This window comes from Lissotriton vulgaris, chromosome 11 (genome assembly GCF_964263255.1).
Source record: "Lissotriton vulgaris chromosome 11, aLisVul1.2, whole genome shotgun sequence".
NCBI lineage: Eukaryota > Metazoa > Chordata > Amphibia > Caudata > Salamandridae > Lissotriton > Lissotriton vulgaris.
This window is the reverse complement of record NC_141699.1, coordinates 1,005,198,883-1,005,212,983: the sequence shown is the minus strand read 5'-3', so window position 1 is coordinate 1,005,212,983 and position 14,101 is coordinate 1,005,198,883. Positions and strand designations below refer to the sequence as shown.

The 14,101-nt window shown below is 41.4% G+C and overlaps 1 protein-coding gene across 6 annotated transcripts in view; it reads right to left on the bottom strand.

Moving 5' to 3' along the window:
• The window catches only part of LRRC34 (leucine rich repeat containing 34), a 327,003-nt gene that overhangs the window by 38,359 nt on the left and 274,543 nt on the right, over positions 1-14,101 (bottom strand). For all 6 annotated transcript variants that reach the window (XM_086944309.1, XM_086944310.1, XM_086944306.1 and 3 more), the window contains 3 exons: positions 8,152-8,235; positions 4,090-4,218; positions 767-862 (listed from right to left, as the gene is read on the bottom strand). In XM_086944309.1, the coding sequence (XP_086800435.1) occupies positions 767-862; positions 4,090-4,218; positions 8,152-8,235 (309 nt within the window). The remainder of the gene's footprint in view (positions 1-766; positions 863-4,089; positions 4,219-8,151; positions 8,236-14,101) is intronic.

The following is a 14,101-nucleotide window of genomic DNA, read 5'->3' as shown; positions in this document are numbered from 1 at the left end:
CTCCTCAAATAGGCTTTCTCTCTGTGTCATTGTCTAGACCTCATCTGCAAAAACTCCCAGTGGTTTTCTTGCCTCACTCTCTCTCCCCTCCTAGCTGCTGTCAGTACTCTCTCATCCCTCCCTGCTGTAACTTTACCCCCTCTCTTTCTCTCCAGCTATTCTCCATGTACCCTGATTGTATTATCACCCCATATCTTAACTCCCTAATAGCTGTTCCCCCTACATCCCTCTCTATATATCTTCGTATAACAGGCTCAACAGTAGGTATGTGAGTTCCTTGGGAAGATATTTGCTTCCATTAGGTGTTTTCCCAGACATGCTTCATCTATATTCTATAGGAAGGTGCTTTCTACAGGATTCTGGTGTGTGTTCTGCATGGGGAGCTAGATGCTCTTGTAAGTCTTTGGGACGCATCCTGTTGGTTTTCAGTATTCTCAAGACAGGAGTTGATCAGCGTTCCCAAGTTTGTCTGCGTCTGGTTTTTACATGCAAGTGCAGGCAAACAGCATTATTGCATGTCTAGGTTTAAGAGTGTTAGCACTAAAGTTAGACCTGTTGGCTTTAACAATGCTTGTTTAAAGGGTACTTTCTACTGCTTTTGGATTGGAGTCTTGAATATGAACGGATTGTCAGAACAGGCAAGCAGCCTTTCCCCGTTGAATTATACTGAATAGGAAAATGATTTACAAGCCAGCAAGCCTAGTGTTCCATTGACTGTGGGTATTTTGTTACTCAGAAGACAAATATATAAAAGGTACATACATACCTGTAAGCTGTACAGAATAGGCCGGTTTACATTTAGAGATTTGATTGTTCTGTTGTGATTTAGGACTGTTGCCAATGCTATCAAACTTTGTGTATGCTGAAAATAAAAACAAAACATATGTAAGTAACATTTAACAAAACAGACTCCATTGTCTTACATTGTGTCCACAAGTATTTATAATCTCAGAAGGGACTCTTTCTGTGCCAATATGACCTCATCCTTTGCAACACCCTTGCCAGCCATGGGATGGCGGTCTGTTGGGAATCCTGTTCAATCCTCAAGGAAGCTGCTGTGACACAAAGACATAAGTAATTGTCTCTTCACATCAGATCCAAACCAGGTTAAAAGCTCCTGAATATCTTCTCCCTACTTACTCAAGGCACTCACCCACCCAAAAGTGGAGAAGAGCGCCAAGTTGGAGGTGTCCAACGTTCAAGGCATTGCCACACGATAGCACTGTGGAACACCAGACCTAACCTATGTAAAGACTTTGACCAGAAGCTCACTTGTGTCGGTGCCTGCTCTGAGGCCCTAGGCATCCCAGATTCTGTAGAACCACCGAGAATGCACTGCACCACAAGTATCGTGAAGTTAACCTTTCCCAGGAAGCCTAACCTGTGACATGCGTTAGGTCGGTTGCCTCAAAGTCCGGCTCAGCCCTTCCATTTACACTTGGAACCTGATTTAGGTATTTGCTGTAAAGGAAAATCTGTGATTTTTGGCAGATATGATAGATCTTCGGTCAATACAATTTCAGTTAGAATAATCAACGATGTAGTACCACTGGCATACTACAAAATGGTGGTGATAATTATGTTGTGGTAATTCCTCCACTGGGGATTTATTGCCTCCACCAAAGTCAATATTTCACATCATCGCCCACCGCAGGGGCTTTTCCTCATTATGTCCTTACCACCATGGATTTTAGCAGACTATTTGCATAAACACCTCCACCTTAAATTCCCAAGTGGCAGTTAAAAAATGGTTTATTCTGGTACAGATAGTGCTCTGTCTACTTAAGCTATAGCGGTGTCTAATTAATACATGTGAGGCTTTTAATCTGGGCCTTGAGGCTGTCGTTGGTTACTCAACTGTATCTCTGTTGGATACTGTAGTATATTACTGATGTCAAATGGCCTCCAGTACTTGTGTAGATATGTAGGCCCTCACTACTTCTGGCCCTGTAAACTGAGATTGGAGTCTGCAAAGGGATCACAAGGGCATATTACTAAGAATAAGCGATAATTATCGCTAAGCTTGGTTAGCGACTATAATTTTATCGCCGTGCTTTGCCTATTTTTAGCGCTTAGAAACCTTGCTATTATCAAGGTTTATCTCCTAAGCGATAAAAATCGGCCGAAATGCATGAATATCGCTGAAAAGTCAGTGATATTCATGCATTACCGAGCTAATGCTCTTAGCCATGTTATCCACCTCCCATTGGATAACATGGCTAAGAACTGCTCTGGGTAGGCGTTAGCTTTTGGAGATATTCGAGCTTAGCGCAAATATTTCCAAAAGTAGGTAATAGGAGATAGCGATGTTAGCAAATGTTTCCAGTCGCTAACATCTTGGCACGCCCACTTTGCATGTCATTAGCGATGATTATCGCTGACATGCAAAGTGGGCCCCAAGATGATCGCTATCTCCTACTAGCTGTCGCTAACTGGTGTTAGCGACAGCTAGGTAATAGAGCGATGAAATTATCGCCGCTTTAGTGGGAAAAATTCCTGCTAAAGCGGCGATAAGGCTCTTGGTAATATGCCCCACAATTTTAAGTTTTGCAATGTTTATCGTACTCAGTAGACCCAGAGATCTGTGGACCCCAGTACAGTCTGAAGACTTAGTGCTGAAAACTATTTTTTAACAATATGTGGACAGTATATGCCCCTTCTGCACTTTTCTGTAGTCTCCATGGAATCCTGGGATACATTCTCCTCCGCCTTATCCCAATTCTAAAACGTTTTCATCCCAAGCGGGCTCAGAGCCTTGCATCACGTAATTGTGGTCAGACCTCAAATTAACGGATTAGATGGTAATCATTCCATGCTTCAAAGGACACTAGACATATTTTTGTAATGCAAATGTCTCAAACATTACAGAATAAATTTACTCCAAACCACTACAAGGAAGATCCTTATGTCATAACATTTGTTTAATTTCGTTCAGCAGCTTTTGCTCTAAAGTAAAAATACATATAGTACTTCTGTTGAAAATGCTACCTTTGTGCCTACACCCTTACTTTTAGCCAAATGGATGAATATGCATAAAACACATTTTTGTGACATAACCCAGAACTTACAATGTTTACATTTTTGTGACATAACCCAGAATTTACCATTTTTTACAGGTTTGGCCTTAATGGAAAAATTGGGGAAATAACCAAGATTCCACGCTGCTATTAATCCAAGCGACTGGGTTCTTACTGCAACTGTAGGGTGATGGGGAGCCTACACCATCTGCCATGGTTACCTGTCTCCAGCTTCAGATCTCCACCTGTAATTCTTTCCACCCTCCATATCTGCTCCAGTTGAATGCAACAGCCTGACATCTGCTCTCCTATAAATAGTTCATTCACCAATGAAGTACTCTACAAGGTTACATGCGTTACAGGAAAAGGGCAAGGCCCCTATACATGCTTGGGAGTGTCCAACATGTCAAGCCTAAGGCACACACCCTTGAGATTCCACACAGAGGTATAGAGGTGGACATTGAGCACTTCTAAGGCATGGACAGGCTGGGCAGATGCTACCGTGCATGCCTGCAACTGGACCTCCAGTGTCCTGGCTTATGGTGGAGGTCCACGTCCCTCTTGACTATCTCCACGGTCTCTGAAAGGTCGTGGCTCTACAAGGTCTTGGGCAACTCATTCAGTTTCCTGCTGTCAGAGACTCAAGTTGGCCATCACTTCCAGGATCTACTCCAGACACATGTTCATGGATGGGGAGCACTAAAGCTGGCCCCACCACAGCCTTGGGCCACCGATGCATCAGCTGCACTTGTAGGCGGCAAGTCCTGGGGCACGACAGAAAATATGCCAGCCTTACTGCTTGGTTGCGTCGTGTCTAATGCTCAGGCATGCCAATTTGGCTTTCGCCAGGGGACTGTGCCATTGGATTTGTGTTGTGCTTTATGGATCTGGTAAGGGCAGATGAGTTTGTTGTGCTGCTTGGGAGACAAAGCCTACTGCCAGGGAGCGATTGCAGATCGCGCCACAGACACACAAAGAAAGACGAGACTGACACTGGTTTTCCGCTATGTGAACAGCATACCACTTATTGTTCAAAATGACTTACCATAGTACATTTGCATATTTTACTCACCAGATCACAATCACCAAGGTCCAATTCCTCAAGTGATGTATTAATCTGTAGCATTGCTGCAAAATGCATTCCACCTTTATTTCCAATTTTGTTCCCTGTCAGCTTAAGACATTTCAAAGTCTCATTTCGCTGCATAAAAACATAAAGTTGTCATTTATCAGAGGCCTTTCTAGATGTGGATGAGAAAGAATGACAGTGGGTTATGTCAGACGGCACAACAGAATCTGACTTGTGGAGATTATTACCAACTCCAGAGTACAAGAAATCAGGAGAGAAATCCATAAAGCTGGAGATGTCATTTTCTTAGAGTTCAAAAGTAATTTGTTTAAACAAGCAGTTGCTATAATTCAGCAAATTAAAATGATATGGTTTAGCTAATGAACACCCAACAAAAAATTCAACTTTGTGTGGATGTGTTCTTCATTTTATGCATTTCAATGATAAGTGACATTGTTGTCACAACCTCTTTTTTTTAAAGATAAGAGTGGTGGGCACATTCCCTGCATGAAACAGGAGATTCCTTGATAAAGAGCCTCAAAAGTTGCATGATGACATCTCAAACAATTTATTGCGGATTATTACATTTTTGATAAATGTCAGTCTGTTTTTTAGGTCAGATTGGAGCCTGTAGATCGTTTTAGTATACAAAGTGCATTGTAGACAAAGATGACTGATGCCTACTCTCTAGACCTGTCAGCAGCATTTGGCACAGTAAATCACTCTCAGGCAATTTCTGCAAAATTCTCAAGAAACAAATGGTGTGGTCGTACCTGGAGTATCAGAATCAGGCAATACAAATGTCCCAAATTCTCTCCAAACCCCACATCTCTTCAGGCAGAGGTAGATATGTGCCTTTGCTTACATTCTCATGGGCATTCAAGTCATGGATGGCTAACCAACTTAAAGTGGACCCACTCAAATTGAAGTTCCTTTAAATATTCCCTTCCGCCCACCCATCATTGTTCCATTCTGGCACAGCCTTGGTCTGATTCACTCAACATGTTTCCATTATTGAAAGTTAGAATTTACCTGACTTTATGCTTGACAAAAATCTGAACCTAAATGCACACATTAACTCCATTGATCAGAAGTCTTCAAAATCTGCATCGACCCCCCCAAGAAGGTGCACGGTTCTCTAGCATCTTGAGCCACAACGTCAGTGAAGGGGCTGGATAAGCAGTAGTAGACCTTTGCTTAGAGATGAGTGGTGGTTTATGGAGAAGAAGGCAGATGCTGTCCATGAGAGCTATGTAAGGGACCGGAGCCAAGGAGTGAGTGCGAGATCTTAAGAGTTTGCCTATCAAACTCCATGTGGCGAGGAAGACTGGGGTTAGGGCTGAGAGAAGCAGTCAGCTAGTCAAGCAGGGAAGCAGCTTTATACTTTTGTTTTCAGATCAAGATCATATAATATCCTCCAGCCTCTCACCACACACATGTGGGAAAGCCATTCCTTAGAAGCTAAGGAGCCTATTCACAAAGGTACATTAAGTTGTAAACCTATGTAAAACAAAGTCAAACTTACCTTTTTCACACCTACCAGGCCTTCGCAAAGGGACTTCTGCGAGGCTTAAACCCATTTACGAGGGGGAAGATCTCAGACATGAGTGTGGTGAGCTCTGCACTCATAATTACTACTAAAGGGGTGATCAGTGGGCTTTCTAGTAAGTGGTTTGCCACAGACATTTGACAATGGCCACAAACATCTATGTCTGGGGCTCTCCCAGCACAGGTCTGTCTTAACTTCCTTTTCCTTGGCAGGAAAGAGAAAGGCTCACATACAGATTTGCTGACTTTTTTTTCGAATTGGGCCCTCAAGGTTAAAGGGTAAGCTGGACTCCATTTTAAGGCAATGACGGAACACACATTTTATTTTTTAATAGCAGAGCTCTTTTTAACAATTGTGGAGGGAGAATGTAATAAACAAAAAGTGCTGGTGCCGCCTATGCTATAATTAAACATGCGGACACCAGCACTGTTTTTTATATTACATGGTCTGCTTGTATAACGAGAACAGTGCTCATTTACACTGCACTAAGGAAGTCTTGCAGCGTTTCTTCTCAAATGCATGCATTTTTGCATAAAGTAAATTTGTGTAGGGACTGTAGGCAAAAGAATACGTTCACTGGGCCTTTAACCAGTTAGTTGCCGCCGTCGGCCAATGGCTGTCGCAAGCACTACCTTGGTACGACACGGCCCCACCCACATTATAGAACCCCACGCACTGCGGCAAAATTCTCGCCGCGGTAAACGGGTTAAACGATAGGCCAGGGGGAGGGGGAGTATCGGGGGGCTGTTATATTTTTAAAAATCTGTTATTTACACCTCTTAGAAATGGCATCGTACTACATACACTGTTATTATAAAGGTGGCTGTGGGAAAAATGTAGGGATGCCTTGGAGCAAAACCCCGGGGTGAAGTACAGGGGCTCAATTGTTTTTAATTAAAGAAGGGGCTGAGAAACAGTATGCTGGCGAGAGGTAGCCCAATGGAGGGTGAAGTGGAGGGCAAAGCACAGACTCATTATTGTTTTATGAATGGCCATCATCCTATCTTTAGGTCTCGCCTAGCGACGCAGCGCATGCGCTGCCCGCCTTGGCGAAATCTATTGTCATGGCTTTTTCGGCCTAAGGGGGACAGGAGCGGTGCCCTCGCCCGGACAGGCGATGTGCACGTTCATGGCTCCGGCCTGCTCGGGTGCACACTGGTGACAAGGGATAGGATTTCTTGAACCCTACTTTGCGACTCAAAATTACCCTTGGCTACTGCAGGTAGACGTAACAAGACTTGGAGTCAAGTGTGTCTACCTGAGCCAGAGTCTCCCTGGAAACAGAAACAGCGGGTTATTGTGGAGGGAATGGCAGTCCTCGCAAAGGCCGCCGGGACATACATTTTTCGAGAAGTACTAGTGTTGAGATTTTAAATACAGAGCCAGAACAACTGTCGAACTCAAGTGAGAGCACTCCATTGAGGCTCACACATCACTGGAGAGCCCATTACCAAGATTGGCATGTAACATGTTCCAGTGTACTACTCACTGCCAGCATCTCCCTTGCACCGCACCTGCTTCAACCTGATGAAATCTCCAGACCCATTGAAAAGGTGGGATTACCTGGGAAATTTACGAACCCTCTTGTAATTCCTCAATTATGAGGGGCCCCTAGGGTAACCTCCTAAAGTTACCTGTATCCCCATAATGGATAACTTCGGGAAGGGAGAGATAACAGCAGATTTTCCAAGGCACTTGTAATGAGCCCTTGGCCTAGCTCTTTATATTACAGCTTCCCTGACTCCCATGCATCCTTCTCTGTGATTAGGAACAACACCCGGATGTACATATGTTGAGAGCAGTTGTTAGTAAGACTTGTTTGCTCCATATATGTCCCTGCCTTTCCACCATTCTTTAAAGATCAAAGGACGAAATGCTCCAGAGGAGTCCACTCCACCAGAACCAATCCTGTTGATTCGCAAGCTGAGACCTAGCGCAAAGAAGCCAATGTTGGGTGGGAGAGCAGTGTAAAAAATAGGTTTAACCTACAATCATATCAGCAAGCATGGCACACTACACGCTCTTTTGAAAAAGCAAGCATGTAGAAACTCTGTAGGTTAAAGGTAACAGGTCACTAAATGAACCCAACTTAATACAATTCGACTGCAGTCTGTATTAAAAGATAACATGTTTGCTGGTAGGCTGGCTCTTTAGCACAGTTCTTTTGCCATCTGTGAGGGGGTCTGTGAAGTGTTCCATGTTTATGTGTAACCTCTGAATTTGCATTTTATTTTGCACTAAGTTGCTTTTCACTTTACAGCACCTCTACACTGTAAGACACAGCTTGCGCATCTCTAATCACACCTGTATAAAAAACACAGTGGTACAAAAATGTCATTTGTTTGCAAGCATGGTAAAGAAAAATACAAATGCAGTTGATGGGTTAATTCTAAGACTGATCACTGATCAGTCAATATTTGATTTCTCCACACCTCAATATACTAATTTCTTTCAGAAAACACTGTATGTAAAATAATGTAAATAAACCTGAAACACTGATGGACAAGAATCCTTACGTGCAATGCTCGTGCGATGAATTCGGCACCATCAGGACCAATGTCATTACACATAAGATTTAGGTAGCTCAATGCTGGCGTTTCCTGAAGAAGAAAAAAAACACAAATGACTTACTAAATTAGAATCCAATGTCAGAGAACAGAAGTCAGGCTTAAAGCAAACTCACAGGACAAACACGAGATACGCTGAGCATCTGAGAGATTGATCGAGTTACCCCCAGTTTTTCTTGTGGAAATCTTTGTAAATACTGTATTAGATAGCAAGTGGGATAGCTATGGTCATCTACAAACTAGCTCAAGTATAAATCTTTGTGACTTTTTGTATTTGTCCTGTATTGATTCACTGACAGATGCTCTGCACCACTAAAAGAAAATAGTGGATATGTTGCAGAAAGAATGGTTGAGACCATTTTAAAATATTAAAACTGATAGTAAAATGTACCCCCAATAATCGAAGGCAGTTAAAGAGAACAAGACACCAGAGACAGCATTTTGTGAAAGATACAAATGTATTTTATTTCAAAAGCACACTAAAGCCTTCCAAAATCATGTGGTAGTTTTCCTTATGCGATTAGGAGAATGTTGTCTAACCCGTCACGTTAAGGAGAAAGAGAGGAAAAGGACAAAAATGTGTTCATGCAGGATCATTGCCATCTATGGGGCAGGTTTTCAACATCTATACAGCTACCACAACCCTGCATTTAGTTACCATGACTGCCCCAGTTTTCCAGGAGTGCTCACCCTTGAGAAGAGTACATTTGAAATATATCCAAGGTACTAAAATACCCGCAAAGGGTAAGCAAATAACTTAATTCTATGCATATGTGGGAATTTGCCTGCTTTTGCAGGGAGATACTCTGGTACATCAGAAAACCCGCCCCAAATGTGAAATATGTAACTGTGGAAATTCCACCATTCTGACAGAAATTCTATAAGCCTCAGTCCCATCTGCAGTGGTAAAATCCAGCCAGTCATTTCCAAAATCACAAATTCAGGTGCAAATGTGTTCTTGGATAGTCAAAACATTACTATAAAACGCACATTGATAATTAGCTATGTTTAAAGATGGCTCATAGTATGTGGTAGTATACACACCGGAAGGCTCGAAAGAGGGAAAATAGCCACAAATGTTCTCAGAGTATTATAGCATTTACGGTAAATTTCCCACTTTATGGCATTCTTGAAGAAGACCTGAAATGCTCCTGGAAATCAATGGCAGTCATAGTTTTTGAAGCCTACTCACATACATAAAATGTATGCATGAGGAATTTTCACCAGCTGCATTTGTAAGTCTAAGAAAGCTGGCAATTGGTAAATATACATTTTTGTATGGCCAAGTGAAAAGTATTTTATCCTTGTTGAGAAACTCCTTCCCCTCCACCCTTTCAATTGGGATGTGCTTCCTTTGCATACCCAGATACACACATTCTCTGGAATATACCAATAAATGAAATATATACTGATAACAGCTAAGTAACGTGGACAAAGGGATTTTCAGCGCCAACTAATTTAAGTAAAGTCATAACACAGTACTTTAGTCTAAATGTGAAAAAAAAACTGTTAACCAAGCCATTTTGTATAAGTTAGATAAGCGCTTAAATGAAATATGAAGCAGAGTGGTGGTGTACAATCAGAATATTGAGATTCCAGTATAGACATACAAAAATATTGACTTCAGAATATCAACTATCAAAATAGTGTTAAGTATATATAGTTGAGTGTAGATTTACTATTCTTTTAAAAAAATCTTATATTTTTATTGTTTTAAAACAGAACACAAAATGAATGCAGACACAGTACATCAAGACTTCGACAGATCATGAATCCAGCGATACATTCTGTTAGTATATTCATCCCGTCCCTTCCCCCTTACCGCCTGCGCTCCTAAAACCCTTCCTGCTCGGCATGATCTAGGTGGGTAGGCACATCTTATGCAGGTCCTAATGAATTAACTCTTCACCTATCTCTCCGTCCTCTACCCATATACATGTATTAGGGGCGATATTGGGTGGTCTCATCATCTTCAATTTGATTTACTATTCGTAACTCTATGGCTATGTACCTTTACTGTATAGAAGTATCAATAAGTGTAACTTCGATATTCAGACATATAATCAGAGTGTAATGGGCAAATGAGGATTTGTGCCATTTCGGCTTTATCTTACTCTGATATGTGTCCTCACATGGAGCAATAGAGTGTTGATGATGGGAACAACCACAAACAATTGAGTAAAGGGTTCACGAGCTCTATATCAGGGGTTTGCAACCTTTACTGTAAGAAGAGCTGCTTATATTCAATAAACATCATCCCGAGCTACTAATATTGTTAGTGTTGTACTAGTGACCACATCAAACAAGATTATATTAGTGGCTATCCTATGCAACATTACCAGCAGTGATCACATCAGTGTGTCAGACAGGGTTACCAGCAGTAATGTAAGCTGTTAATTTAGACTGCCTTTACATAGGTAATAGATAACAGCCATAGCTGCAATGTCCATGGCACAATGGTAATATAAGTTTCCCAACACCACACGATTTATTAATCAGTCAGTCAGTCAGTCAATCTTTATTTGGGTACCACAGTACCCATAAAAGCACAATATAAAATGCATTACATACATATTAAAATTTTAACCGGTTAAATAGTCTAAATACATTCATTATACAGAACATAAGGGATGTAGTGCCAAATTTAGGATCATCACAGAACAAAACTATTTACATTACTCTCAGTCTTCAACCATGGATCTGCGTGCCCTTACTGCTGTTTTTAGGAAAGTGCAAGTGCGGAAAATAAGGTCCTCATCATCTAAAGTTAACATGGAATCAAATGCTGCCTCTAAATTAATTGGTCTTCTCTTATTAAAATACGAGCATAAAAACTGTTTAAAATATTTGATATAAAATTTGCAGGAGAATATAAAATACTTTACAGATTGCTCACTCCTCCCATCGCACGGACACGGGATTGAGTTTAAATTAGAACAATAACCAAGTGGGAAGGAGAGTACAAAACAAATTGTGCCAGCCCTTAAAAGAACAATAAACTTGTCTCCCAGCGAGTCATCTGTAGTAACAAATAGATGTGGAGTGGGTGCCTATAATGTTCAATGACCATATAGTTACGCACAGTAGTTTTACTGACCTCTACTGCCTCACTCTCGGTCTTATATAAGGAGTACAGAGCATTCTGCAAATCCTTTTCTGCAACTAAAGCAGCAAGTGAAGGGTCCCAAAAGATGCTTTCCATATTTATACTGCGCAAACTTTCTCAACCCTCCACCCAACCACAGGATATCTAGGCCCAAGCACAACCTAAGCAGTCCTTAATGATTGACTGGATCAAGGTGGCTGCTTCATTCTTCCATACAGCAATCCACATAAGTGCTGGACGAGCCCTGATAAAATCAGAAATAAAATTAATATTGAGCTCTTTATGAGATATGTAATGGGAGGTTGAAATAGGGACATTCAGTATTTTTCTGCAGAATCTATTCTCCTCCTGCTGTATACCAGAGCAGCTGGCCGTCCCCATATCTCAGCACCATAGGTGGCTACCGGGGTACACTGATGTTTATAGATCCTTTGGACAGCTAATACTGCACCCATTGTCTTAGGGCGAGTGATGCTTAAAATCGAGTTATTGGCCTTTGAGAACTTGCTCCTGGAGCGAGATAAGTGCTCCAGGAGTTGTTCGCAGCAAAGGCCAAACCCAAATATACAAAGGATTTTACCGCAGTCATCCTATGGCCGTCTATTGCAATCGGGCGTATAGCCCGTTTGCCTGGGCCACTGCTCATTAAAAAAGATTCTTTATTAAGTATCAGCCTTAAAAGTATTTTCGAAATTCAACCATTTTTCTCCAGAGATCATCTTATGCGTTCTGAATATACACACATTTTCGTCTCAAATAAATACAAATTTTGCAATTTTGGTATAAATATATTAATTCCGCCAAGCAAAAGCTTCTAATTTAATAGGCTTAGCAGCACGCAGGACAGCTAATCAAAGCAGCTGGAGAGCCACCTGTAGCTCATGAGATACTCGTTAGAGAAGTCTGCTAAAAATCGATTAGTTCAGGAATCCACAAAACTTCAGTAAAAAAGAAAGCACAATTTTTATGAGCTAAATCTAACCGGTGATATGCACAGAGCTTGCAGAGTCCTTTCCAAGCATCTAAAAGAGTCATATATACTATTTGTCATAATGCAAAGTAATAGTTTGTCACAGTAAGAACAAATTGTGTAAATTGAACTGTGCAAGCAGACTGCAGAAATGAGTTGGCCTGTAAGGTTGCTGCTGCTCCAGTACTAACCTTTTCCCTCATAGCTTCCAGTTAGTAAATGGTGATCCCCATCCGGAGTGAAAGAGCACAGAGAGGCCAGGTTTTAGATCTTCTTTCTGCTACAATGCTAATTGCTGGATCTGGTTTAGGCTGGCCTGTGACATATTCTCTGATTTAATAAACCATTGTATGCCACCCTGGGAAATAAAGCAGGAGAAGAAGCAGGACTTTTCATAAGGGCGGAGCCTTCCACATGTGTATGGTCCACCTAAGGGATGACCCTCACATAATTTCCCACCTTCTCTTTCAATTTACAGAAAACAATATTTCACTCTGATGGGAATACATAGTTATTATTTTGATACAATTTTTTGAGTCCAAGTGGAAGCTTGCTAATCTCATTAGGAGGAGAGTATACTGACTGATCAACTGGTGACACTTCCTCTGGGAACTGAACAATGGCAATCATTATTCTGCACATTAGGCTCTGCTTAGCAGGTAACTGACTTGCTTCAAATTCTTCCTCAACTCCTCATTTTTACGCTTTCTCTGCAATATATTTTACAAATTCTCCTCTCCTTGCAATTGGAATGTTCTCAAAATAAAAGACAAATTTGAGGTCTTTGGTAGAGATACAGATATATGGACAGCTGAAAAAGGGAGACAGCAAAGTCAAAATATATGTAACGTAAGAAGGCTGCGTAAGTCCAATGTATGTATGTAGTATTTAAATAGTGTGAACCTAGCCAAAGGCAGTGCAGCACAGCGCTTTCCAGGGTCAAAAGCAGGCATACAGTCAATGAGTGATGAGAGATAGCTGGTGTGTGGATTGTTAATGCATTGTGATAAGGTGTTCTTTAAAAAAGTGCATCTTCATCTATTTTCTCAATTGGAGCACCATTAGAGTAGTGGTAATGATTACATCAGTTGTTTTTTCAGATACTGCGTCGCAGAGATGGTAAAGGTCTGCTGCCTTCTTTTTTTTAACAATTTCTAATCTAATGGTGTTCTGCGTGCAGGAATGCCGAAACCAGACATGGTGAGCTTATCTACAAGATAAACAAGGATGCTGGTTGTGGTGACTTTGTAATGATACAGTTGGTCCAGGAGGGTAGCCTGTCGAGTTACCACTATCCAGATATGAGAGTACGAAGGCTTTAACAGCAGTTCCGAGGTCACCTACTGCACAAAAGGGTTTCACTTTCTTTAGAAGAGAGAGCGGGTGCCAGGCAGTTTTTGTTTTTTGGCAATTTGTTCCTTGAGGGTTCGGTTTGTGTCCCTGGTGTGTTCAAGTGACTTGGCATTTGTTGAAAGTTGCTTCTTGTCACTGAACCTTGTTTGAACTATCTTTTGCTTGTTGTTCTTGACAAATAACAGGAATTCTGTGTTGGTTGGGTTTAGCTTCAGGTAGGCACTTTTGTCTGGAGTCTTTATTTGAGGAGTTGGATGTCTGCAGCAGGGAGACCTTCTGGCACAGTTGTGTATAATCAACATATTGGTGAATCCTTATGCTGTTATTTCGGAGTAGCCAACTAAGGCTTCCAATGTAGGGGTTGAAGGTAAAGGGGCAGTGAACACCGGGGGACTACACAAGTAAAATGGATTAGGGTTCTTTTTAGTACCTGGATGTACTAATGTGAACATATTACATGGTGTAGATGA